This window comes from Aspergillus uvarum (assembly GCF_003184745.1).
Source record: "Aspergillus uvarum CBS 121591 unplaced genomic scaffold BO82scaffold_5, whole genome shotgun sequence".
Taxonomy (NCBI): Eukaryota; Fungi; Ascomycota; class Eurotiomycetes; order Eurotiales; family Aspergillaceae; genus Aspergillus; species Aspergillus uvarum.
Genome location: NW_020291302.1, coordinates 692,527 through 717,903, shown reverse-complemented (window position 1 = coordinate 717,903; position 25,377 = coordinate 692,527). Strand labels below are relative to the sequence as shown.

Genomic DNA, 25,377 nt, shown 5'->3' with positions numbered 1-25,377 from the left:
CAAATGCGTCCAAGTAAGGAGCCTATTCTTGCACCTAGCCTATGAAGCACAAGAGAGCCCAGGCATAGCTCGTCTCCGATTCTCATCTCAGCGTGAGAGTGCTCAGGTCCCTATCAAGGGCAAAGAAATCCTGTAAAGCTTGCATAACTAGGTACATTAGGTAAAACATACCTTCTGCAGCTTCATCTCTCACGGTGACACTAGAGCCTTTATCGAGGCTTAGCGAGAGGAGAAGTGTCCATTCAAGCACCGAGGATGAGGACACCGCAGTTACCGCCCACAAGAATTAATATATTAGTCTTTGTGATGCCGGTTAATGCAATGCCACTATTCAGGGAGGTCAACAACTGGACCCTTCTGTTATGCATCCAATTCCAGGCTTTCTCTCTCATTCCGACCCGTGCTGTTTGAATCCCACCCAGACCCTGATGAGGGTCATGATTGGTGTTAGACTAACGATTCCAGCCCATCCGTCCCATTGATGGTTCCCTTTCCCCAGTGCTTTGGGATCCACCTCAAGCCATAACCGAAGACAGGCCATGGGGGAATCGGGGAAGGAGGCATGGCTAGTGACCCTAGGTGCTTCGTCTCACTCCCAACAATTTTTTGGCGTTGTGATTCTAGATTAACCATAAATAGGCAGAACTGACCTTTGTTCCACCTACTTTTTCTTTTCTTCTAACTTCCTTCCCTGACAATCACTGCAGTTTTCAGAAATTAACATTCGAAATTGCTGGAAGTGGCTGGTTGCTGGCTCGGATGAGGTCAGACCAATCATTGCCTTCCCGCCAGTTGATTTTCCCCCACTGTCACGGCCACTGTCACATGCTTCTGCTTCTTCTGTTCTTCCTTCTTCTTCCATTCATTCTCTTGTCTTTCCCACTGCATCTACCGGGTACAACTCAACAATTTTCCTAAACTCATTTCAACAATGGATCGTGGCCTCTCAACAGGCTCTAACCTGGGCGAGACTGGGCTTCGCGAGAGGATTACAATGGCCTCTCAGCCCGACTCAATTGCCAACGCCGAGGCTCTCACTGCTACTGGCGAGGTCGAGGCTAAGGATGATGCACAGAAGGACAAGAAGACCTTCGGCCGCACCCCCGGTGGTACAGGTTCGTGGCACTTCCCCTACCTCCTACCCCCAGTCTAGCTTGAAATCTCTTGATTATCTGCATCCCACTAGCAGAGGACTGACCTCATTCGACAATGTAACAGTATTCACGGTGCCTCAAACACATGACATGGTCTCTCAACTCCTGTCTCCATCTGAACCTAAAAACCTTTCCGATATTATTGTTCTAATTATTTTGGGTGCCCATATTCTCTTATTATGGCAACTCCCCCAAGGTGCAAAAGTCCCAGTGTTTGCTGCCGTCTATCTCTTTTGGCGGGCGGCATACAACATTGGGATTGGATGGCTTCTGCACAATCAATCCCACCACAACACCCTTGTTCGCTGGGCGGAGCAGACCAAGATCTTTGTGAACCCATCCACAAACCAGAACCCCCATCCTAACCTGTATATACTAATCAAGCGCGAACTGGAGACCAAGGTCCCTGTCGATTATTCCTTTGATGAGGCTCCACTTGAGTACAACACTTGGCTCGTCTTTCGTCGCCTCGTCGATCTTATTCTCATGTGTGATTTTACATCATACTGTCTGTTTGCCATAGCATGTAGCCATCACCCCGTTGATGAGGGCGTGCTGATGACTATTCTGCGCTGGTCATCTGGTGTTGCTTTAGTGCTGTTCAACCTGTGGGTTAAACTCGATGCTCATCGCGTGGTGAAAGACTTTGCATGGTATTGGGGAGACTTTTTCTTTCTCATTGACCAAGAGTTGACGTTCGACGGTGTTTTTGAGATGGCTCCCCATCCGATGTACTCGGTCGGCTACGCCGGATACTACGGCATCTCGCTGATGGCAGCAAGCTACAAAGTGCTGTTCATTTCCATTCTCGCCCATGCAGCACAATTTGCGTTCTTGGTCTTCGTCGAGAACCCGCATATCGACAAGACGTACAATCCACCTCCTCCGCGCAAGCGTGTGACGGAGCAAGATTCTGTATCCACATCTTCTCAGGCCAGCGAGCCTCCTTCGTCACCGGTTGATGAACAACTGCCCCACGCGACAAACCACCCAACAAGCAACCCTCCTCCATCGGTCCACAATTTACTAGGGTTCCACAACCTGGACCTGCATCGGATAACAGATAGTTCTTCTTTGCTGGTCCAATTCCTCGTATTCGCCCTGACTGTCTTGACGCCTTCTACACCTCGCTATCAATTCATTTTCGTGGCCAATGCAGCAATATGGAGATTATGGTTCTCTATCGGCATCGGATACCTCCTCATTCGTCAATCAAACTGTAAATCGTGGACTCGGCACTTTGTCAAGTATGGCGAGACCCCTCATGAAGCCTGGAATCAGTGGAAGGGCACGTACCATTTGAGTATGATCATGTGCTACGCGAGCTTCATTGCTGCTGCTTGGAAGATGTACACATTTCCTGCTGACTGGGGCTATGGCCTCGTCTTGCTCCGGCATGTTCTGGGGGTAGGGCTTATCTGCCTGCAGACATGGACATCGGTCAGCATCTACGAATCTCTGGGCGAGTTCGGCTGGTTCTACGGTGATTTCTTCTTCCAGGGGTCTCACAAATTGACGTACAATGGTATTTATCGCTTCCTGAACAATCCCGAACGTGTTCTGGGTCTGGCAGGGGTCTGGGGTGCTGTTCTGATCACAAGTAGCGGAGCAGTCATCTTCCTTGCGTTAATAAGTCACGTTCTAAGCATGGCTTTCATCCAGTTTGTGGAGCGTCCGCATATGCAGAAGCTCTATGGCCAGAGCTTGCGACAAGATGCGGGGCTTGTTAAGAGCCTCAAACGATCCCTGCCCCCTTCGCTCCGCCAACTGCATGGTAGCGTTGATAAGATTGTGGACGAATCATTTGAGTTCATTGAAGAGCTAATCGATACGGCGCGCCCTAAGCTTGCCGCCGGTGTCAACACGTTTGTGAAGGACACAACTGCCCTGTTCCAGACATATCCTGCTCGTGTTACCATCTCCCGCATTGATGAAGATCTTGCTGGTTATGATTCACGGGACTACTCCTTGGTGATTGAGGGCATTGAATCTTCTTCAGTTGACAAGATTGATCTGTGTAACGGCAGAGAAGATTCAAGACATTCAGTTTTTGAGTACGGTGCACCGATCAAGGTCCGGTGGACGGCACCTTTAAACCACAGCAAGAAAGATTGGATCGGTCTCTACCGCGTCACTGACAATATCTCAAGAGAGATCACGCGGGTTTCTTCTCAAGGCAGATGGATCGCTACAAATGCCGGCGTCTACGATAACCAAACCTGTGAAAAAGGCATCGTGACGAGTGATGTGAAAGTATCGGCCTCTCAGCGTCCAGATGGAGAGATAGACGATATATTTACTGGGGAAGTCGTTTTTACCGGCGACAAGCTCTTCTGGACTCAGGGAGCCTTTGAGTTCCGCTATCACCATAACGGCAAGCACAATGTCATGGCGATCTCCCGTCCTTTCGAGATTCGTACCGCACGGTTCGACGAGGAGGAATTCGTGGAGAGTAGTCAGGACGATCTCCAGGCATCCGTGGAGCTGAAGCTATTGCCTGTGATCCGCAACTGCTTGGACCAGGATCCCGAAATTGCACCCGAGACAGGGGAAGAACAATTTGGCAGCCAAGTGGAACGAAACGGCAAGTATGCCAAAAGAGTTGTATTCGCCGTGCACCAAATGTGAGCACCTCACCGGTATTCTTTATTGTTGCCACACTAACACTGCTCTTCCAGGTTCGGGGTGGAATTTGCGCCCGAGGTTGTTCGAGCTGATGGGACTGTCCGCAACCTTGCGTGGAGGATCTGCAATGCAAAGCGAGTGTTGGTAAGTATTTCTACCGAGTCAAGCCTATTGGGAGAGCAGAGGTGAGAGCCTGACATGCGATTGAATGTAGGCTCCCTACAGCATGACGAGCAACGGCACCTCTACTCCTAGTGAAAGACTAGAGAAGGCAGAGATCGTGGCATGATGCCATCTCAACGCACAGTAGCTCATATATCTCTTGGAATCGACCTGCCGGTGGTCTGCTGAACGACAATTGTCAATTATTGCCAATGCACATGTCAACTCACACCCCCTCCATGGTCCGCTTCAAAACAATACACGAAAAATGAGTAAGGGCAGGCAAGTGCGCACTGTCAAACCAAACTCAAAAAGCTTATAGTCTGTCATGATCGAAGCGAGTTTTTCTTGCAAGATGACGCTTATCCTCGGCCGACTAATTCTACATGTACATATGCTTTTAAGCTATACATAAGTATTATGGAATGATGGTTTTCTTAAAGTTTCCTGTTCATTTTTATAGTAAAAAGACGAGGGCAAGAGAAGAAATGGCACGAAGGGCAGAGTAGAAAAAGGGGAAGATCGTCGAATGTCCATCAGGCATTGGTGAAATTTTGTCTCATGGCCGGGAAGGCTCTGAAGTAGCAAATACGTAGATATGCAAACATCTTCTGAACGACGACGATCAGGTGAGTAATGGAAGGGAGGGGAAAAGGAAGCATAACCCGTGGAGATGGGCTTCCAGCAAAACAAGGCATTTGACCGGAAGGGTGAAGACGGGGGGGAGCAAATCATGCAAAGAGTTCAACAGAGCAGATCATATTCCATGCTATCTACGCCTAGCACTATCCGACACACACCACAAGAGTATCGAGACTTGCTTTAAGGATCGGTCTGCAACCAGACATTGTCAGCACAACTGCCATAAATATCCAGCAGATGATGGCTACATCACAAAAGAACGAAGTAGAATAGTAATCAGCCAAGCCGGGTAAATTCATCCCTTCCCCTGCCAACCCCGACCCCCCAACTCGCCGTCCAAAACGAACTTCGAGCCAGAAGGAAGGCATTGACACAAGTCAAGCGTAGCGAAATCACACCCACGAAGGATCCCACAAGCCCACAGGAGGTGAAATGTACCAAGTAAGAAACAAATGACGGGAATCCACACTCTCGAGAGCTCCACAACCTTCCTCCCTGATGGAGGGAAAGATCCGAAGATCGATCCCCCACGAGGTCCAGTATAAGGGAGATGAGAAGAAGTGGCATCAGTTTGTCCACCTGTGATGCACATTTGCTCCATGCAGGGTGTTGTGAGGGTTATCAGGGAGAGATCTCGCGCGGCTCGAGGGGCGGTTCTCCACGAGGGGAGATCATTGAATGGATTGACTTGTTGTCATCATAGACATGGTGTTGTGGGTTGTGTGTATGGGTTTGAAAGAGATGATTGGTCTTACCTTCTTTAGGTGGTATGGTAATGTGGTGTCAGGTGTTATTGCTACAGTCCCTAATAAGTCTTTGCAGCTGTTAGCATGCTGATTTTGTCTTCGATGAGTGAAGCAATGTTTGGAACGATGATTGACATCAGGAGTTTTTGGTAAGGTATTTGGTTATCTTCAAAAATTTTGCAGAAGCAGAACTGAAAATAAATTTTTCTCATCATGAAAAGGGAGACCGAGCTATGGACTCGATCCGCGAGGGCAAGGACAGATTGAGGTGGGAAGGCTGACATACCAATTCATCTACAACGGCATTGAGTATTTCACACTCCTCATGTCATGACTGAATTTGTGTGATCCTATCTTCGGTGAACATGAGCAAATTGTCCACTGTAGTACGATGGCTGAGAATGAAGCAGGAATTGAAAATTGAGGTCAGATGGTGATGCATGTTTGTTCGAGGCCCATGTTTAGGTCGCCAGAACTTCGATTTTTTGGATCGCTTTCATCATGCAAGTGATGCTTGGTTGGGTTGTGGATGAAGATATACTCACAATTTACACGTTAGTTTCAAGTATCGTGTTCGAAAGACGATGCATCAAGCTTTGTTCGCTTTTGAAGAGCTTGAGCTGTCAAATTCACAACAATCATTGTGTTGTGGGGGAGAGAGAAGGAAGAGAAGGAGAAAGAAAGCGCGAAGCGAAAAGCCGAAGAAAAACCCACGAGGGGGAAAAAAAAGGCGCCGAGCTTCCGCGATCCCACCCATGCAAACCATGCAAACCCTTCTCAAAAATGGATGTAGCTTTGCGGGCAGTTCGACCGCCAGCTATCGGATCGCTTTATCAACTCCCCCCATTATTATCTGCCCCTTCCTCCGCTGCTTTTCCTCCGATCACTTGTTGTAATTGATCGCAGGGATGCAAAGACATGTGTAATGACTGACAGACGAAGAATTAATGGACCGCCTAGCGGCACGAGGCCTGCGGTTTTCGCCTCCTCTCTCAAATCCGCCTCCGGCGCTGCCACAGAAAGACCTCGCCGTCATAGACAATCAAATGAGTTGCGCAAGATCTGTAAGAGCTTCCTATCTTCTCACAAGCCCGCGAACAAGGAACTAACCTTACGACTAGTTCTTAAGACGGGATTAATCCCTTCGGCTTCCGGCTCCGCATACCTCGAATACGAACCATCTGCCTCACTCGCTGCAGCTCGGTCTTCTCCTCAATCCTTGATCCCTCCCTCCTCGGCCTTGAAGCTCGCGTGCACTGTTCATGGCCCGAAGCCTCTTCCCCGGTCGGCGACCTTCTCGCCAAATCTCGTTCTTACTACCCACGTCAAATATGCGCCATTCGCCGCCCGCCAACGGAAGGGCCATATTCGGGATTCCAGCGAACGTGACCTGGGCGTTCACCTCGAGACTGCGCTCCGAGGCGTGATTGTCGCGGAACGGTGGCCGAAGAGTGGCCTGGATATTACGATTACAATTCTCGAGGCCGAAGATGACCGGTGGTGGGGAGATGCACCCGACTCGCACGACGCTCCGTGGGGCATGATGAATGTCCTGGCCGGGTGTATCACCGCGGCATCCGCAGCCATTGCGGACGCCCGAATCGACTGCCTGGACCTCGTGGCTGGAGGCGTGGCTGCTATCGTCTCGGACGACGAGGCTGCCGCCGAAGAAGGGAACTCATCGACGCCTAAGTTGATGCTGGATACGGATCCGGCCGAGCACAAGTCCATCCTGTCGGCGTGTGTGGTCGCTTACATGCCTGCGCGGGACGAGATCACTGAGATCTGGCTCAAGGGCGATCACTCCAAGGCTTCCTTGGGGGTGGATGACAGCAGTTTGGGCCACGAAGCTTTGATTGACGGTGCGGTCAACGCAGCGCGCGGCGCTCATACGGTGCTTGTGGACGCAGTCAGGGAGTCGGCTGAGCGGTACGCCGGATTGTCGACCAGCGACTCATGATGATGAGAGTCAGGAGCGTTAATGAAATATAAGAAAAAGTAATGCCTTGCTATCTGCCCTTGATACAATATATCCTTCCTAGTTTTCCCTCTTAGCATGAAATGCATACGCTTTCAGTCGCTGTTTGCTTCCCATTGGGTATCAACCGAAATAATTCATTATGTAGACCAAATGCATCTTGCCGTTCGTTCGATGCCTGGGCCAACAATATCACTTCCTCTCGATTCACAGCCTACTGCCTCAGCATAAACACAACACAGACACACAGCAAATTTATTTGGAGAAGCCCACACCTTCCTTCACCTTCACACACCCTTCTCTTAAAAGCCTTTATGTCCATCAACCTGAACGCGTCCGTCCTCTCCTACTAAACAACTACTTCTCTGCCTCATCATCTCAGCAACCAACCGCACCTCTCTCCATCTCAAAACCACCTACGCACAGCTAATCTCCTCTCCTACATCCCCTCAACCCGGATTATACACCGCATCCTCTTCAAAAGACCCGGTCAGACAAGACTATGCCCGATCTTAAACGCACCCACGAGGCGGACGTCCTCCTCCTCTACGTGATACTCTTGAACGCAGACTCTGAGACCGTCCGTATTATCCTCACCTCACTTCACATTAAGAAACATATTTCAACCTGCTATCTTTCTTCTGCCAACGCGTTTCTCTATCCAAGCTACGGCGCAGTAGAAACCCCACCATCAAGCGACCAACCTCACATTCCCTCATCCTTTCTGAGTGCCTCACTTTCGCCCTCTCACAAAAACTCCAAGCCTATTTCTCACGGAATGCTAACAAATGCTCTCAAATCATAGATCAACTGGCCCGCCGTCGCCGAAGCAACTGGTATAACGCAGTCCGCCGCCCGGCTGAAATGGTACCGCCTTAAACAGGAGCTCGATCTGAAGATCCAGGCGGGTGGGCTTGATTACAAGGACATGCGGGTTGCCGAGGCTCAGAGTGGTGATGGGAGGGATGTAGAGGGAGAGGGATTCTCGATGAAGGTTATCGGTGCTGCTGCTGCTGCTGGAGAAGATGAACCTCACTCTGATGGAAAGCAAAAGGAACAGGAACAGTTACAGCTACAGTCGAATGAAGAGAGAAAGGAGAAGAAATCCTCGGAGATTGTTCAAGATGTGGAGTCGGTCCTGTTTCCGGATTTTTCCTCTGCGGGGTCTGATGGGGACGTTGATGAGGATGAGTGGGTTGATGGGACCCGTGGTGGTCGGAGGAAGAGTTTTGTGTTTTATACTGGGGATCGAGGGGAAGACTTGGGAGAGACCACGGGCAATCTTGTTGAGATTCTCGAGAGCAAGAGGCGGGAGTTGAGGATGATGGCGTCTGCAGAGAGGGTGTCGTGTTGGTCGTCGGATTCGTCGTTGGTGAAGGTGGCGAGATTGTTTCATGGCTCGTTGGGAGAGGATTTTGCTTTCTACTCTGACGAGGATGATAGGGGTAACGGGGAGGTTCAGGAGGGAGGAAAGGCTGGGGATTGTGCTGCTACTCAGGGAGATGGTACTGAAGAGGTGAAGGAGAGAATGGAGTGAGATGCGCTTTATACTTGGCAGTTGATATGCATTCGGTCCTGCTGTGTGATTTTTTACACCGAATCTCTAGGAGCGTTCGTCATCGAGTGAGCAAATGGACAGCTAGATAGCTCTATCACCCCCAGTAGTATATGAACATTGCCATGACTGTAAATGGATCGCTAGGTTTACCTAAGGATAAAGAACAGGTGCTGATCAAAGATCTTCACCAGCAGCACGTCGAATCGCGGCGCTCAAGCCCTCAGGCTGACTGTAAAACGGACTATGAGACGCATCAAGAGTCTCTGTCTCAAACCCATAGCCTTTCGCCGTCCCCTCGACCATCATCCTCTGCACCGCTATCGGGATAGCCGCATCTCGAAGACAGTATAGATAGGTACTGGGAACATGCTTCCACGCCGCATAGGTGCACGGACTGTGGAAAGTCTGGTAACTGTGGGGTCTCAGAGCTGCCACCGCGCTTGCAGTCCGTTGCTCATCACAGTCATTGTAGAATACTTCGTCCGGAGTGGCTGGCCGAACCTCGAGTCGGTCCTTCGACACCATGAACCAAGGGAGATCATCCCCGCCAAAAGCGCTGATCAGGGAATGTCCCTCGGCGATGACAAACGAGCAGCAGAAGAACAGACGGGAGACCCCTCCTCTCAGCCCTTTCTCGTGGCGGGTCTTGCTGTCCAACCCTCGAATCGCCTCGTTCGCTGGCAGACTCCCGTAGGAATGCACGACCAGCAGCACCTGACGGCCGTCCCCGATTGCATCTTCAATCTGAGCACGAATCAGCGCGACATCAGCTTCGAAACTGAGGTAATGCTGTCGCGGGTTGACCGACGGTAGGTGAATCTTTCGCGGGGTGTAGTTGGCCGCCTCGAGTTGCTGGATGACTAGATCGAAACATTCCGGACTATGCCATGCGCCTGGAACGAATAGGATTGTGGTCGAGTCAGACATTCTAATAAGAGTGGTTGAATGGATTTGGTGGCGATGCTGTTCAGCACTTACTGCACTGAATGTTTTACCCTCGCTGATCCGGAGAGATGTCGAGGTTATATCTCTCCATGATTATTGATGTTCAGATTAGTTACTTGATCTAGAGGAAATCGCTCATTGGTGTACTAGGTAGACAACTAACTACGGCAGTATTCCTGGGAACCTGGTTTCTGCAGCAAATCGAATCGGGTTCCTTTTCTGCTTTAGGGTGCGACTTGTCAGACCGCCGCTTCTTACTGCTCACTTGCGCGGCCCGGAGTGTGGGTTGAGCACAAAAGTGCGTGCTCTGAGGGGTCCCGTAGAGAAAGACATCTCTCACTCCAGTAAAACTAGATGTGTTTACGCGATCGACCGGTGAGGGAAAGCTATTCATGCGCAAGCCTAGGAAATAGGGGCAAGGTCACCTCAAACGAGAGGTATGTCAGGACTGTAGCCTGATGGGCCCTGGATCGCACTATATGTAAATCGCAAGACAGGGTCTCAAGAAACGTGCTTGATATGTTACCAGAAAGATAGACATCGGTTACAGCTGTCTGGTTGGCAATACAAAGAAGTTATCAAGTGTAGGAGAAAGAATGTGTCTTATCGGTGCACGTATACATCTAATCAACCGAGATGCTCATCTTATATCTGTACAGTGCATCATAGTAGTGGCTAAGAAATCATGCCATAGAGGGTTCGTGCGCGGCGTACCTATTCCAGATGTCATCAGGCTGTTTCCTTGTCACCTATACTTAGAACTCCCACATTGCGCGAAGCGAGATTGATGGACAGTAAACACTGTACAGTACTACACCATACCCAAACGATCTTTCGGGAAGGGGAACACGTGGGGAACCGAAAGAAACACGTGGGATTCAGGCATTATTGAGAAGAGGGAAAGCAAACAGGTAGACGCCACACCATGCGATAATTATACTGTACATATACAAATACGCATAGTACTGTACACAAGTTCCCGCTTCACTATTTCCATTTCCTGGTGGCTGAATGTATGTACGGAGTACAGTCCTGCCTCTCTCTCCAAGCGAGGAGTTCGTTCCGGGGCTTACCGCCGGGAGACTAAGGATGAGACTAATCCGGAGAAAGTTCTTAGTCGATGTCCCAAGGGAGATCTAGCCCACTGTCTACTGCCTAAATTACGTACTACCGCACTACTGACTCGACTCACTCGACTGTACTTTGACAGTGTTTTCTCTACTGCCTGAGCATTGAGCTTCCCTATCAACGTTCTGAGCAAGATGTGGTTTGCGAGGAATCCTTCGTCTTTGTCTTTATGTTGTTGTAGCTGAATTTGAAAGTGATTCAGCTCCTGTTCAGCTCCTCCATTCTGGACTGGAGCTTTGTACGGCCCAGCCACGCTGGTCCAGAGCCCCGTATTCGCCAGTTTCTCGCTCAACGCCGAACTCCCAAGATCTGGCAGCAGTTCAGGCAGGCCCAGGCTGGCGGGTCGGATCCAGGTTGGTCCCAATGAAATCCAGCCCGATACGAGACCGTTGTGCGTTCTCCCCTTTTTTGAGCTGTCAGGATGCTCGCGGAGTGCATGGCAACGTTCTATTCGTTACCCAGAAGCGTGGCGTCGCTAGTATCGCCCGACCGTTCGGTAATCGCCTATCATCTCTTATCAACTTGGCTAGTCAGTCCTCAGTGTGGACTTTGTTCAGCTCAGCCCCTAAATTCTGGCCCGCCAGGCAAATCGAGCGCAGTATAGATACAAGATGTCCTTCGCTGTGGTGATGGGTCCCGGGCGGATTATCATTCTCATCATCTCGAGAAATCCAGACGACATCTTCTAATATACCACTTCCACAATGGCATCAAAGTCTCGTGCACTCTACGAGCAAATATGGCTCACGCCTGGGCCGACTCTGAAATTGGCGCAATCTACCCTGATGAAACCTGCACCACTTTCGTGGACCCTCGAGGACCGGACGCGACTCACATATCAAAGAGCAAGAGCCCTTGCACATGCATACAGTAATACCCCTGCTGCAGCTGTCATTTCATGGACAAGTAACTGATTGAGATGGAACAGACTTGACCTTGGATGATGTGGTGAACACGACTCCAAGATTCTGGAAGCTTCATATCGACATGCTCACCGCTATGGATGGTGGTGCAATCAACCTGGTTAGCGTCCAGTATAACCTTTTCGTCGGCACAGTTGCTCCTTTCGCTGCCACGCAGCCGGAATTGGCGTGGGTTATACACCAGGCGATGAAGTTTGATATCTCGTGCGTTCTCCACGCCTTTAGTCTAAAGCATCTAACTGACCTCAATTAGGGCACAATTCATGCTCACCGAGCTCGGGCATGGCCTAGATGCACGCAATCTCGAAACAACTGCAACTCTTTTGCCCAATGGCAGTTTTGAATTACACACCCCGTCTCCGGCTGCTGCTAAGTAAGCACCTCTTGATTACATCGCTTTAGCATGAGGCTAACAATGGCAGATGCATGCCACCGAACTCTCTCCGCAGTGGTTTGCCTGTTTTTGCAGTTGTAATAGCCCGACTTATCGTCGAAGGAGAGGATCGAGGAGTCCGACCGTTTGTTGTCCAAATGTCGGATGGGATCAAGATGTGTACGGGTATCACCTCGAAGTATGCAGTCGCACTGTTCCAGAACCCACCTACAAGCGTATACCGAGACTAACAAGCGTGGTGATTACTCAGGGTCTTCCCACCTCGTCCGGGTGCGAATCCGATTGATCATGCCTTGACCTACTTCAACCGCGTGCAGCTACCATTCTCCGCTCTCCTTGGTGGTAAGCAAGGCGCCCTGCAGACATCACGTAACGAACGTGACAACTTTTTGGCGACCATTCACCGCATGCCCCCCGGAACACTTTTCCTGGCTGGTGGTTGTATCCCATTGATTAAAATGGCTGTTTACAATGCCAGCAAATTCAGTTTCCGGCGACATATCCTTGGTCACGATGGGCAGCCGATGCCTGTCATCAACTTCCGTACCCAGCATCTTCCTATTCTTCACGCCATTGCAAGAGCGCATGTTCTCCAAGCGTTCTTCATCTACGCTGGAATGGAATATTGCGACCCGAAGAATACTGATCCACGAGTCCGTCATGCCTTTGCTACAACTTTTAAGGCACTTACAATCCATCACTTCCAGACCAGCCTCAAACTCATCAATGAGGGCTGCGGCTGGCAAGGATACTATGATTTTAACCAAATAATCCAGGCTGATGTGAGCTATTTCCCACCTCTAGAAGATATCATGTATGCTAACTGCTTCCAGCTGGAGTTCCGCGCAGTGGCAACCGCTGAAGGCGACGTCAGAGTCTTAGCCATCCGTAAGTCTAGTCCCCTGCAATCAGGTCACCTGCAGCCGGGTTAAAGCAGTTCACACCCGCTAACTCTTTCTTACTCAAACAGGCCTTGCGAGTGAACTTCTGATTGGCCGCTATCAGGTCCCGCCTCCAAAGGACCCCAACGGTATCCTAGCCAGGCACGAAGCGGGCTTGATTGCAGAGGCGAGGGAACTGATCAAGTCTTTCGGCGGCAAGCATCGGAGCGAGGCGTTCAACCGAGCTATTCTTCCTCTAGCCCTTCCGTTGGTTCAAGCTATTGGCGCTAGAATGGCCATCGAAGCCGCCATTGAGGTTGGCATTGATCCTAAGCTGCGGGACCTGTATGAAGCTGGAATCATCAAGGAGGATTCCGCCTGGTATGCCGAGAAGGGCGGTCTGACGCGCCAAAAGCAGCGCGAGATGGAAGCACAGGCGGCCGATGCAGTGCTTCCCGAGTTGGAGCGATTGGTGGAGGAAACCGGCGTCGAACCGTATTGCACAGCACCGATGACGTCTGACAGGCTCTGGAACAATCTTGTGGATGAATTAGAGGTTTTCTCGGGTGAGGGCGAGGCGGTGTCGGCGCCTCAGGAAGTCAGAGCGCGTCTTTAGAATAATACCTTATGGCGTTTGATATTTGATTTGAGGGTAGACTGGGGGGCATGAATGATTCAATGATGTGGAATGTTATTTTAAAGATCGGAGTACTTATATCATACTACTGAACAACATTCCCTCAGAAATCTAATCAATCTGCTCGCTGCGCGGCCGGAGCATAGGAAAGCACGAAAGTATGAGAAGTTGGGGGGGGATATGTTTTTGGCTTCTGGCAGCCATGGGCCGCATACCAGGTATCCTTACATACTAACTTTTCTCCAGCTATATACATGAGTATTAGTCATACATTTGATTTTATTCATTTTACATGCAGGTATACATAGCCATTCCAAACCTCCACAGATGCAGTATAACCGGAAGTCCCTTATATTAGGAAAATATCGAACAATTTGTTATACTTGCTTTAACTGCGGGGTGTCCCACCCGGGGTCTAAACCTTGAACCCATTGTTGTGTTTCAATCTAGTTACTAAGATTCAAGATCTACAAGGCCTTTTCACCTATTAACAAAATACCAAAGGGCCGCCCGACAAGCCCCCCCCCCCAGTCATTGAAAGTCTCAATATAGAAGTCTGCAAGGTGAATGAAGAAGTAGGGTACCTTGACAAGTGCGCGATTGACCGCATCTGAAGGTATCAGGTTCTGAAAGTCTGACCCCAGTGAATACTTAATCCTATTACTTCTTACTAGGTAAAACTAATTTTGCTATCTGCTTCTAAGCCCCCTTCTCGCACCGAAAGTCAGATTTTGACGAATCCATCAGTACTCCTCAGCAAAGAAGAGAAGAGAAATAAAGGCTCTTTCCAACTCCAAAAAGCAATATCATGAGTCTTTGAATTGGAGACTCATGACTAAGATAGTAAAGACTAGTAAGGACTATACGTTGGATGCTGAAGCTTGAACTATGAGAAGATTTTCAAACACTGACAATTTGTGGTTATACCTAAGAACAGTTATTCAAACAGATAACTCCTTCCCTTGTCCTTCCATAAGAATAGGATGATGAAATGATCTGACCATAGACCAAGCTCTCTGCCTAGACATGCGTGAAGCTCCTTAGTCAACATTCCTTTGCCAACCATCTTTGCTTGTGTTTAGTGTTTTCGAATCAATGGGTTACCGAAGTCAGATGGCACTTGGGAGGGGAACGAAACAAGTATAAGGAAGTAGCCACGGATAGATCGCTGGTAAGAGCCGCTTAGAGGGGCGGAAAGACGAGCCCCTTCATGCAACCCTGCTGTGCGTTCTGCAGAGCCTGCTGAACTCGTGCGACAGGCACGGGCTTGATAGCACACACACCGCGCACGCTGGTCCGAAGACCCTCGCAGCATACCAGCACCTGGGGACGGCTCTTCTCACATAGAGGGGTTTTGGCTTTCCGTTGCTCACACAGCCTGTTACCATCAAGGCGCATAGCTTCGCACCGCGCCTTCTCCCACGGCCACTTGTGCTTCTTCTTGCACTCATCAATTCTTTTGCTGAGATTCTGCTTGCAAGTGGCAATATTATCTTGTATGTTTCTCTTGCAGGTGTCGATGCGACTTTGCACCCCGCGCTTGCAAGTATCTATACTCGTGCGAACCATCTGATCGCAGTTCGCAGGCGCTCGCGCGGCAACATCCCCACCGGCCGCGGCGGACGCGTAGCTCGGGTCTTCGTCGACTTCGGCATATGAAAAATCATCAGCACCGGCTTCATCGAAGCCCCGAGTGTCTAGAGCGGGGCCGCCGCCGTCGTCATCATCATCATGCCAGGTGTGGAGTTCGGAGCCATCATCGGTGTATACTTCATCGTTAGGAACGGCTTCTCCCTGCGGAACGGTGTCAAATTGATCAAAAGTACCAACTTCGTTGGACTCCGGAATGACGCCTGCCAGAACAATCGGGGTCAAGAGGCTGATCAGAGACAGGGTTGAGCAGAATCGGACCATTCTGATTGATTGGCAATCTCAGGTTTCAATGGCACTGCTGAAGTTCTTGTGTGTAGAAGATAGGATGCTGTGGCAGTGAGATAGCGCAAGTCTTGGGCGATACTTATACCCAGAGGCTGGGGCTCCAGACTGTTCTATGGAGTTGGGGCCTAGAGCTCCGTTGAGGTGCCTGTTCTCTATCCATGCAGTCTTGCCTCGTATCTCAGTCCAAGGCGATGAGAACAATAAATCCGCGGATAGTATACGGTCAGCAGCCTTGTCATGGCATCCACCTCAAATCACAAAATACGACATTCCGACAGAACAGAATGCATGAACTCGTGAAACCAGGTTCGGTGATTGTACGAAGCCCAGACCCATGTCAGTGTTGAGCATGGGTTCTGGACATAGTGGGGCGGTCTAGATAGATGAACATTGGGCATATCATAGCTCGTTTCCTAGCTCGTTTCCATGCTTGCGGTCATCCACAAAGGACCTTGGCTCCGGGAGTTAAAATGCCGGGTACCAAGACCTGTCGCTCTTGGCAATCTCGACCACAGCCCTGGGATTAATGGATGGCCTTATTCAATCTTCAAGTTGCTGATTTTCGGTACTCGGAACGGAGTACGAACATTTTCCAGCGCACTGGTAATCGCCACAGTGCAGCCTTCCGACCAATTGCCGCCTCATCAATCATCTCTAGGAAGATAGTGAAACATTGTTGTCTTTTTCTTCGTCAGAATCCATGGTACATACATACTAATTACAGATGCGACCTCGTGAAAACTCACTCCTTCACAGATTTGGCATAGTCGATTGTAGTAGAAATTTGTTCAAGGCTCAATGACTTAATTAGTACCATCTCAGTTATAGTATATAACTTGAATAATTCCTACCAAATGACCTATCTGTTAGTGAACACTCTATAGCTTATACCATGCTTTGTTTTTCGTAAACCGATGCGGAAATCTCAGCCATCATAGTTTTTTCTCAATACAATCACAAACCCCTCATTGGAGTTATGGTGTGCAGTTTAAGAGAATTGTTTTCTTAACCCCCAGAAAATAACTGTCTTTTGTGGAAAATCGCACAGTCTTACTAACAGGATTACTTCTATTTTCTTTTTGGTTGGATAGAGGCCTAATAGAACTACATAGTCATTGGGCAGCTGGGCAGTCTGAGGGATAGTACTGTACAAGCACGTTGACTATAAAGCCCGGAGAGAAATCACTGATACTACGCTCTCCATAGCCTCAGAACAGCCATCATCGTGCCGACTTCGTGCCCACCAAGGACATCGATATGCGCGCGGAACTAGAGAAACCCATCAATCGGCACTGTCAATCGTTAAATCTGCTCTATGCTGTCCATAGCGGGCGTCGCCACTGATTAAAGAAGAAGTCCCATGGTTAGATATCAAGTCCGCTATATTGATACGAAACAGTCCGAGAAACACCCAGACCAGATCAATTCAAATGCGATTCGATGACCATCTCCAGACTCCGAGTGCTTGTTGTTTGGATTAGAGCCTGAAAGGGCTTTTGATATCTCGGGGAACAAGCGATGATACCACTTGATAGAATGTTCACAACACTTAGCTTACCATTGACTCGCATGACTAACGGCACACTTAAAGCTTTATAGTAATGCATGATACTTCTTGCCCAGAACTCGATCAAGTCCACCTGCCTATACTCACCGGAATCATTCAAGCTTATGGCCATAGTACGGGAAAGCGTGAACACGCGAGCCTGGGTCACACCAGACCTTGGGTCCCCAGGTTTTTCCCCACAGACGTTATTTGATAAAACGCTAAAAGTCCTTACTACACCGCCCCGTTGAAGTTGTGATTTTGCTTGGAGCAGTTCTAGGCGTCCTTGGCCCTGCCAGGTTCCCAAGGGTCATTGTGATAACCCTAAGAATAGAATGATTTGGCAGAAGCGGAGAGAAAACTGACCTCGTCCTGTCTGGAAGAAAGAAAAAAAAAAAAAAAAAAAAACCTCAGGTATTCTCTCCAAAACCCGATACGAGATCGAGAACACCCGGCCCATTGTGGCCATCAAAGTCATCTTTCGGTGGCTTCGAGCTCTCCCCGCCCGGCCACTGTCGGCAGTGCTCATGGTGTACAGTGCGTAGGGGGCCCGAGGCCCCAGCCAGCCTCAGTCAGTGTACGAAAGAAACAGCTCTGGTATTGCCCGGCACCAATCGTCAGCCCGTGGCGGCTTTCATAAGATGAATCGGATTCATATTGGCTGCGCTGCGGGACAGACTTCCTCCAATCAAATGAGGATGACACCCCTGGTATACCTATAGTTGGTTATTCTACAACGTATACAGAGTTAGCAGAGAGTGAGAGGTATAGCATGCAAATCAGTCTTTTCTTTGCTAGAATACGTTAAAAGGTTCCTAGCTCGCATTCTCTTAGAAGCAGCGACACTATGAAATCATGTTTGATTTCCTTCTACATAGTAACATCGTATAACCACGGGGTAAAAGCGCATTGCTAGCTTTGCATTTTTACGAATGAGAGTTATATACAGTACATTGGGGTCTGTGCCGTAAGATATCATTAAGCTCCACCGAGTCAGATGGCTTGAGAATTCTCAAGCCATCGGTGCACATGTGAAAACACCCCGCACGGCTCCTATGTCGAATTGCCGTTTCTAGATCATATAATTAGCAAGGGCGACCTGAAAGGCCGCTGAAAAAGGAATAACTTACGATATCAACGACACTAGCATAAGTTCCGCCACCCAGCACAATGATCCCTACGCAGAACAGGAACGCAGCTGACAAGTCGTGCAGCAGTCGCTTCCGATCATTGTCTTCGCGTTTGCGCAGGAACATGAACCACATGACGGCTGGGATATAAAGGACGAACCCGGAAACAAACAAGGCCGAACTGAGGGCGAGGAGGTCGTTGAAAAACGGGATCACTTCCGAGATGACCCACGCAGCGACGGTGATGGCGAGTAGAACGAGCAGCCACGTGATCCAGCCCTTGGGGGTGTTGATGAACCGGACCACGGAGTTTTCGTACATGCGCAGATGAACATATCGCGCTGTGACCGTGTTATTGAGAGCGCCGGAGATATAGATCACTGGCAAGGCGACCCCGAATGCGATTTTGGCCATCAAGCTGCTCATCGACAACAGGGCGGGACTCTGGACGTCTACGCCAACGAAAGCGTAGATCAGTGCGCCGACGAGAGTGTAGATCACGATTTCCATACCGCCCAAGGTCCAGATCGCCTTCATATAGTCCTGGGGCGTGTGCATCTCGTCCATGAAGGAAAACTGGTACATCGAGAAACTGTATGCGAACACGATGTTCGACACCGCGATGAACCCGTCTGCGACGGTCGTGCCGGGTCTGGGCCATGCAGACCAATTGACGCCCGCCAGACCCCCAGGGGAGTTCGCTGCCTCTACCCCTGTAGCGATAATGGCAATAATAATAGCGGCCATAATCGAGACGAAGTCGATGTAGCCAAGGATAGCGGCATCGGTGAACGACGGCATGATGGCTAGAAGCATCAGCAACACAGCCGAAACAATCCCGAAAACCATGGAGCATGTGGCATTGTTGGTCAGAACGTCGAAGGCTATGGTCCCGGTCAAGCAGTAGGAGGCTGTCACAAGGATGAGCTGCAGGACAAACATGATCCCGAAAAGCTCTCGGCCGAACTTCCCCAGCATCAATGTCCCGACGTCCCCGTAGTGGTGAATGTTTGGAAGCGCGATCTTCGTTTCTCCGACAAGGTAGCTAGCATATATTGCGACGACGCCCACTCCGACACAGCAGATCGTACCTGCCACCATTCCTAGGATTGCAAAGGAGGTGGGCAGCGTAAGGACCCCGAGAGCGATAGCCTCAACGACAAGCACAACAGTTAGGCGTTTCCAGCCCAACCTTCGGAAGTGCGCAGCCCCTTCGGCTATCTTCTGTTTCTCGCTATCGGTGGCTGTGTCGACATTCCCCTCGCCGATGCTGTTGTGAGGGGTCTGATCGGAGCTAGCGACTTTCAAGATTTTGTCTTCATCCCAAGCCTTATCCTCTGTGTGTTGAGGAATATCCTCAGGCGGATCGAAACCATGTTGCACACGTTTTGGATCCTCCATGCTGAAGAAATCGACTTGAAGATTGCCCCGAACCCCAGTTTTCTTGTCCGCCTATTGTAGAGTCTGAAGCCTCATTGTACGATCGGTCAAACAACGTGAGATAGAATACTTGAGAGAGATAAAGGCACCGTTAAAGGACGACAAAATCCCAAACCACCTGATCGCTCATTCAAGGTGTGAAGGTCTCAGAAATGTCTCACTTCCACGTTGTGACCGTAGGACGCATTGGAATATCGAGCCCTGATTCGGAAGTGTAGGAGGGCGGAGTGCAGGAGGGAATCGCCGGAAGGGTTTCGTTGACGTCGAGCATTAAGTAACCGCCGGTTTCCCACATGTAACGTCTTGCACAGTGAAGCTACCTTCATCTCTCCCCGCAAAACGCAAGAGAGGCAATCACCCACCAAGGACTACCCAAGATGAGCGTGTGGCTACTGCGATGTTTCTGGTAGGTGCGACCCTGCCTGCCCTTCAGGACGCCCAGCTCGATTGTCTCGGAAAAGTGGCGCTCAGAACCAATGCTCATCCTAACGAACTGCACGAGCATCCGGATACGCCGCATAGCTCAACAAGTCCTGCTATCGATAGCACGACGCAGCCGGGCCAGTCGGAGCCCCCTTGCGGGGGCTGATCTTAGAACTGCATCATCGGAATCCGGGTTCTTAGGGCTGACTGTTCCCGCGCCGATATCCCTGCGGGAAACCGGAAACGATACTGGCTGCTGCCTACGGATTACAGAACATTGCTTATCGATAGATTTCCATGTGGCAAGGGATCGTCGTGTCGCATGAGAATTGGATCCCACTCGTGGAACAACTATCATGTGCATCGAAGTTTTTGTCTTAGCGTAGATCACCATGTTCGCCTTCGAGATATCAAGGACGCTGAGCATGTACAACAGCTGACCAATAACCGAGATGCTGGAATCTTGTGTCTTTTCTTCTCTGTAATTTACAAGAGCCAGCCAGGTCGTGGGTCGCCATCATCATGGATTATGGATCATGGATATCTTGGGAGCATTCCTGATTCATGATTTCCGTTTCCGGTAATGCCAAGCCCAAGGGGGCATTTGCATCGGCCTGGCCGCAGGCGACATTTTATGCAGGATCTTTAAGCATTTATGCTTATAGCCACGGGTTCAATCGAGACACAGGGCAGGATACTACTGGTCTGGCATGGTTCCACGAGAGAATTCATGGTGATGGCATCAGAACGGAGCAAATGCGTAAGAAGACAAGAGAACAATCCCAAGCGAAAATGGAAGATTGAACGACTGAGAGGAATATGGCAAATGTGCTGTTTGTGTTTATTGAATTGAAACTGAGGGACTCTGATAATCTTACCTAATCTCAACACTTGTCACCCCGTCTGGCTGCCGCCTACAACCCATGAGGCTCGAGTATCAACCAACACCGACAACACAACCACTTATCAAAGAACTGCCAATGACAACCAACTTCCACCCCCCTGCCTAATCTTGGGGCATCACAGTTTACTCTTTCGATCGTCAATCAAGAGTAATCAAGATTGGTGCCATCACGATCGGCGTTTCAGATCGTTGGGCCTCCGGATCGTGGCCTCCAGTAAAGGGGCCTGGAGAGTGCGTTCCCTCCACACTCACAGATACGGAGAACCTCCGCAAACTTTCCCATCAATCATCATGGTTGAGGTGATGTGCCAACTCAATTTACCTGTCAGACTCCTAGGAAGACGTCAGATTTTCACGCCGTTCCTGTCAGCTGCCATCGAAGTCTTCCTTCCTTCCTTCCAAATACCCCAAGCCTGGTTGGCGGCGGCCTACAGGCAGTCAGTGGCATTGCCCCTGTCAATCAGTATCGCAATGGGACAATCCCAAGAACTCTGGTGCTCGGCTGGAAAACTCAGTCCCACTCCGCGCCAGCGCCGTTCGTTGTCTATTGACGATCAACTGCCCGATATGTCCAATAGGCAATAGCACGTTCCTTCGGCCGAGACCCGCTTCTTTGATGGCTGTTCGCGGCTCCATCCCGCACCTTTTATTGGCCTCTGACTGGCCCGAACCTGGCAACATCTAGCCGACAGAACTTTCGGTCCAGCCTCCATCAAAGCATGAAATCGGGTTCCTCTCAGCAATGGATCCACCCGGCCTCTGATAGGCTGATTGCTGTCGCTAAATAAGGTAAACTTCGACTGCAAGTCGTAGGAGTATGCTAAGAATGGCACTCTCGGCCTACTAGTGTAGAAGTGAACTGTTTTGCTGTAATTGTTGTTTACTTACCCGACTGAGGTGCCGCCGCTTTTACGAGGGCAGCACGGACACTCACGGATTGCTCACGGTGCACGCACCTGGGAACTCCGGTCGTTCCCGGATTGCTCTGGCTCGCTCACTGCGGCAGCTCACGTAACTGGAACAGGCTCTTACTCCGTAACGCTCATCTAGATCTGCGGTACTGATACAAACCTATGAGATTTAAGGCATCACCAAGATGTCAAGTAAGTCGTCGAACGGAAACTCTACAACCCATTCACAATGCGAAACAGAGGATATATGTACACCTGTTGAAGAAAAACACCCTTTGCTTTTGACAAACCTATTTTCATACTGGATGCGGTAAAACCAGTACAAATCTCCAGGCTCTGCAGAAGAACAGCCAAATACGGTCACGTGGGCCGAGAGTTTATTTCGACGCGGGGGAATGTAAATCCGCTTCCGGGATCTCCAAGCTCCAGCCCCCCGCGCGAGCCTATTCCTCTTCCTCTTCTCTCCTCTTTCCCCTTTCTCGCTGGCCGTTACGCGTCACCGGCTTCACTCTCTGATCGCGATTCCACTCCCCCGTAAGGGCAGTGTCTGCTCTTTGCTGTCCTCGCCGCCGTCCTGCCATTCCTGTGTTTTCATAGGACTTTTCAATTTCACTTGTTGACTTTGGATTGGGCACGTACTCGTGACCAGGCCGCAAGAGCTTTCACCACTTTACTCTTGTCATCATTATTGATTCTTTATATGACCCAAGTCAGGGCTGCTTATCATTACTCAAAAGCCCGGGTGGGAGGGCTGCTCGATCTATCGAGGGGTTTTTCTTACATCTAGCTTATCTTACATCAACAAAATGACTACAGCATCCTCAAAGACCTCCTGGGCCTTGAAGAAGCAAGTCCTTGTTTCTTTGCCCAAGGGAGATAGTCCTTGTTTGGCTAAGTTTTACATCAATTACGATGGAGAAGCTAATCAAGGCACCATATCACTCAATTTCAAAGCAAACTTGGCTAACTCGAGAGGCAAAGTAGAGCAATTTTCATTTATTATCCCACCAAGCGCAGTCGAAAGGTACAAAGTTGTACAGCCCACCACTGAAACACTTTTCCCAGAATCCTTTTTGGCGGAACTCCCAGCCCAGACGCATTGTATCTCGACGGTTGTAACACTGGCACTTCAGCTGCATGAAATGGGTACTGTTGCTGGTCCGCCTCTCATACAGCCCCCTAATAAAGAAGATCCGAATCTCGCCGCGCTTAGAAAGATCTGCAAATCCAGTTCTCTATATATACACTTTACCCAGCGACAATTCAACAACGGTGAACTCGATCGGCTCAAGACCTTTTTCTTTACACTAAAAGAAGGACTTCGGCCGAAGATTTTCAACCATGCTCGCAAAGGCAGAATCGAGAGAGATGGCCATGTCTTTGGGAAGATGCTTGATCCTCCCCCATACTCTGAGGAATTCGAGCCCGAGCAGTTGCAGGGAACGGATCTACCCTCATATAAACACCACTCGAAAGGAGTGCACGTGGGTGGAAAACGGCGCCGAGGTATTCTATTATATCGTTGTCTCATGTACTTGCACTTTCCCAGTAGTTTATTAATTCTATATAGACCACTCATCAATCCCACCCGAGGATGACAGACGAACAAGACATGTTCTTACATCTCCAGAGCCTTCGTGTTATTCAACCGAACCTAATACACCAAGTATTCCATCTCCATCCCCATTATCGGCCTCAATCCAAGCAACCCACTTTACGCGTGCTTCATCACTCAGCCGCATGGAACACGATACACTTGCCCGTATTGAGAATCTGCTCCAGGGGGCTTCCGATGATCTAATCCGTCACTTATTGACTCGCCTGGGATGCCGATGTCCGCAGACTAGACCTAAACCTGTAGAGAGCAAACTATCATTCAAGTCCGATGCACTTAGTTCTACCAAGGGCGGGCAGATTGATCCCGGCGTCCAAGAATACATCGATCGGGCGATTGCGGACCATTTCCAGTCCGATAACCTCAAGATGATCTTCGATAGTATGATGGACAAGGGGGTGGATCAGGTCTTCGATGCATGTAAAATGCACGAAACCGAGTTCCGCGAGCAGGTGGAGGAATGTAATTCCGAGGTACGCATTACCGCCAATGAATGTGTGAAGGACATACAAGAACAAGTACAAAAGTGTATGGACGAGATAGATGAGCATGTGCAACAGTGCATGGATGATATCAAGGTTCAGGGAGAGGAGGTGGAGATGTCTGCGGAGGAGGCAAAGGCAAATGTTGCTCGATTCAAGCGCTGGTTTGACATGCCGTCTGGCCAGGTCCGCTTCGGTAGCAAGTCAAGCCCTACGAGCCATGAGCTCAGCACTACCACTGCTAAGGTCAGACGCAGCTCCTTTTAGTGGTTGGGGTGGTGGTGTCTACCATGCTTATGTCATTGTCATTTAGCATTGCTGTCGTGCACTTACGATGCTACTTTATTCAGACTGCCCTGCAATCATCTCAACCTTTGTACATAGTGCTCAAGGGAGAGAAAGATACCCACAACAATATGCATGATTTTAGTCGTGCACAGTATAGCTGGGTCATATGACCAGCACGGGTAAGCTCTTGCTCCGGGATTGCACAGGACACGCACTTCTATGCTCCCTCCACGCTCCGCGCCGCTCAGTGAGCGAAAAGCGGCGCCAAGTTGAGCCTTTAGCGGAAAGGGAACGGGAGATCCAGTTCAATTGTAGTCTAGTCGGGCAGTAAGGCCTGCAGGATGCAGATCGAATTTCAGCTCAAGTTCAATGACCTCCGGGTCAGACCGTAGGGAAGTTTAGGGCTCGCAGCCGGAGAGAAATGGATGGATCCAACGGTTTTCTGAACCACTGCGAAATTGACAGGTATGGCTTCAGGGGACTTTGGCGGGTGTCCTTCGACTATCGCGTCACTGATGCAGGTTCTACTGAGCAGATGTATGTGCACATCAGGATGAATGCAAATCCTCCTGGCGGGATGAATGTGTCCACCCGATCTCTCTCCCGGCTGTGGGTTCCAGCACTGAGACCTGGACCACTTCTGCCCCTGACCTGACGTACTCGTAGAAACGGAGCAAATATGAGATCTGCAAATGGGGCAGCCACCAGAAGGGGAATCCTTTATTCTTCTGTCCTCTCCTCATTTGCTTCTGTTTCTTTTCCTTGTTCCTCTTCCCGTCATTGCACCCCCGGTTCCGTCCCTAAAGCATGATGAGCCTGTTCCTATCCCTTCAGCATGGGTTAGGTATATTATAAAACGAATACCGGAACACGATAGTCGACTTGAAGATCAGGCTACCCGTCTAAGTGTTATCGCTCTGCACCATC

The 25,377-nt window shown here is 49.8% G+C and overlaps 8 protein-coding genes across 8 annotated transcripts; 5 read left to right on the top strand and 3 right to left on the bottom strand.

Moving 5' to 3' along the window:
- The first annotated feature begins 975 nt into the window (after positions 1-975).
- Positions 976-4,372, top strand: BO82DRAFT_350788 (phosphatidylethanolamine N-methyltransferase). The gene is made up of 4 exons (XM_025634244.1): positions 976-1,115; positions 1,219-3,778; positions 3,833-3,923; positions 3,994-4,372. Exons 1-4 carry the CDS (start codon positions 995-997, stop codon positions 4,066-4,068), a joined length of 2,847 nt encoding a protein of 948 aa, XP_025496210.1. The 5' UTR covers positions 976-994; the 3' UTR covers positions 4,069-4,372.
- A 1,761-nt stretch (positions 4,373-6,133) lies between these two features.
- Positions 6,134-7,435, top strand: BO82DRAFT_428977 (3' exoribonuclease family protein). Its single transcript, XM_025640491.1, has 2 exons — positions 6,134-6,393; positions 6,451-7,435. The coding sequence occupies exons 1-2, from the start codon at positions 6,255-6,257 to the stop codon at positions 7,287-7,289; spliced, it is 978 nt and encodes a 325-aa protein (XP_025496209.1). The 5' UTR covers positions 6,134-6,254; the 3' UTR covers positions 7,290-7,435.
- A 374-nt stretch (positions 7,436-7,809) lies between these two features.
- On the top strand, positions 7,810-8,844 carry BO82DRAFT_428976 (uncharacterized protein; the record flags this gene model as incomplete). The annotated part of the gene is made up of 2 exons (XM_025640490.1): positions 7,810-7,887; positions 8,113-8,844. The coding sequence occupies 2 exons, from the start codon at positions 7,810-7,812 to the stop codon at positions 8,842-8,844; spliced, it is 810 nt and encodes a 269-aa protein (XP_025496208.1).
- Positions 8,845-9,039: 195 nt separating this feature from the next.
- Positions 9,040-9,792, bottom strand: BO82DRAFT_273839 (alpha/beta hydrolase; the record flags this gene model as incomplete). Its single annotated transcript, XM_025631073.1, has 1 exon — positions 9,040-9,792. The coding sequence occupies one exon, from the start codon at positions 9,790-9,792 to the stop codon at positions 9,040-9,042; it is 753 nt and encodes a 250-aa protein (XP_025496207.1).
- Positions 9,793-11,478: 1,686 nt separating this feature from the next.
- On the top strand, positions 11,479-13,845 carry BO82DRAFT_301729 (acyl-CoA dehydrogenase NM domain-like protein). The gene is made up of 7 exons (XM_025632097.1): positions 11,479-11,808; positions 11,867-12,065; positions 12,115-12,234; positions 12,284-12,433; positions 12,506-13,037; positions 13,089-13,143; positions 13,226-13,845. The coding sequence occupies exons 1-7, from the start codon at positions 11,643-11,645 to the stop codon at positions 13,750-13,752; spliced, it is 1,749 nt and encodes a 582-aa protein (XP_025496206.1). The 5' UTR covers positions 11,479-11,642; the 3' UTR covers positions 13,753-13,845.
- A 910-nt stretch (positions 13,846-14,755) lies between these two features.
- Positions 14,756-15,687, bottom strand: BO82DRAFT_389144 (uncharacterized protein; the record flags this gene model as incomplete). Its single annotated transcript, XM_025638433.1, has 1 exon — positions 14,756-15,687. One exon carries the CDS (start codon positions 15,685-15,687, stop codon positions 14,956-14,958), a length of 732 nt encoding a protein of 243 aa, XP_025496205.1. The 3' UTR covers positions 14,756-14,955.
- A 2,582-nt stretch (positions 15,688-18,269) lies between these two features.
- On the bottom strand, positions 18,270-19,788 carry BO82DRAFT_380591 (uncharacterized protein; the record flags this gene model as incomplete). Its single annotated transcript, XM_025637771.1, has 3 exons — positions 18,270-18,329; positions 18,388-19,631; positions 19,773-19,788. The coding sequence occupies 3 exons, from the start codon at positions 19,786-19,788 to the stop codon at positions 18,270-18,272; spliced, it is 1,320 nt and encodes a 439-aa protein (XP_025496204.1).
- Positions 19,789-22,871: 3,083 nt separating this feature from the next.
- Positions 22,872-24,701, top strand: BO82DRAFT_371388 (uncharacterized protein; the record flags this gene model as incomplete). Its single annotated transcript, XM_025637271.1, has 3 exons — positions 22,872-23,571; positions 23,636-24,408; positions 24,699-24,701. The coding sequence occupies 3 exons, from the start codon at positions 22,872-22,874 to the stop codon at positions 24,699-24,701; spliced, it is 1,476 nt and encodes a 491-aa protein (XP_025496203.1).
- Between the last annotated feature and the right edge of the window lie 676 nt (positions 24,702-25,377).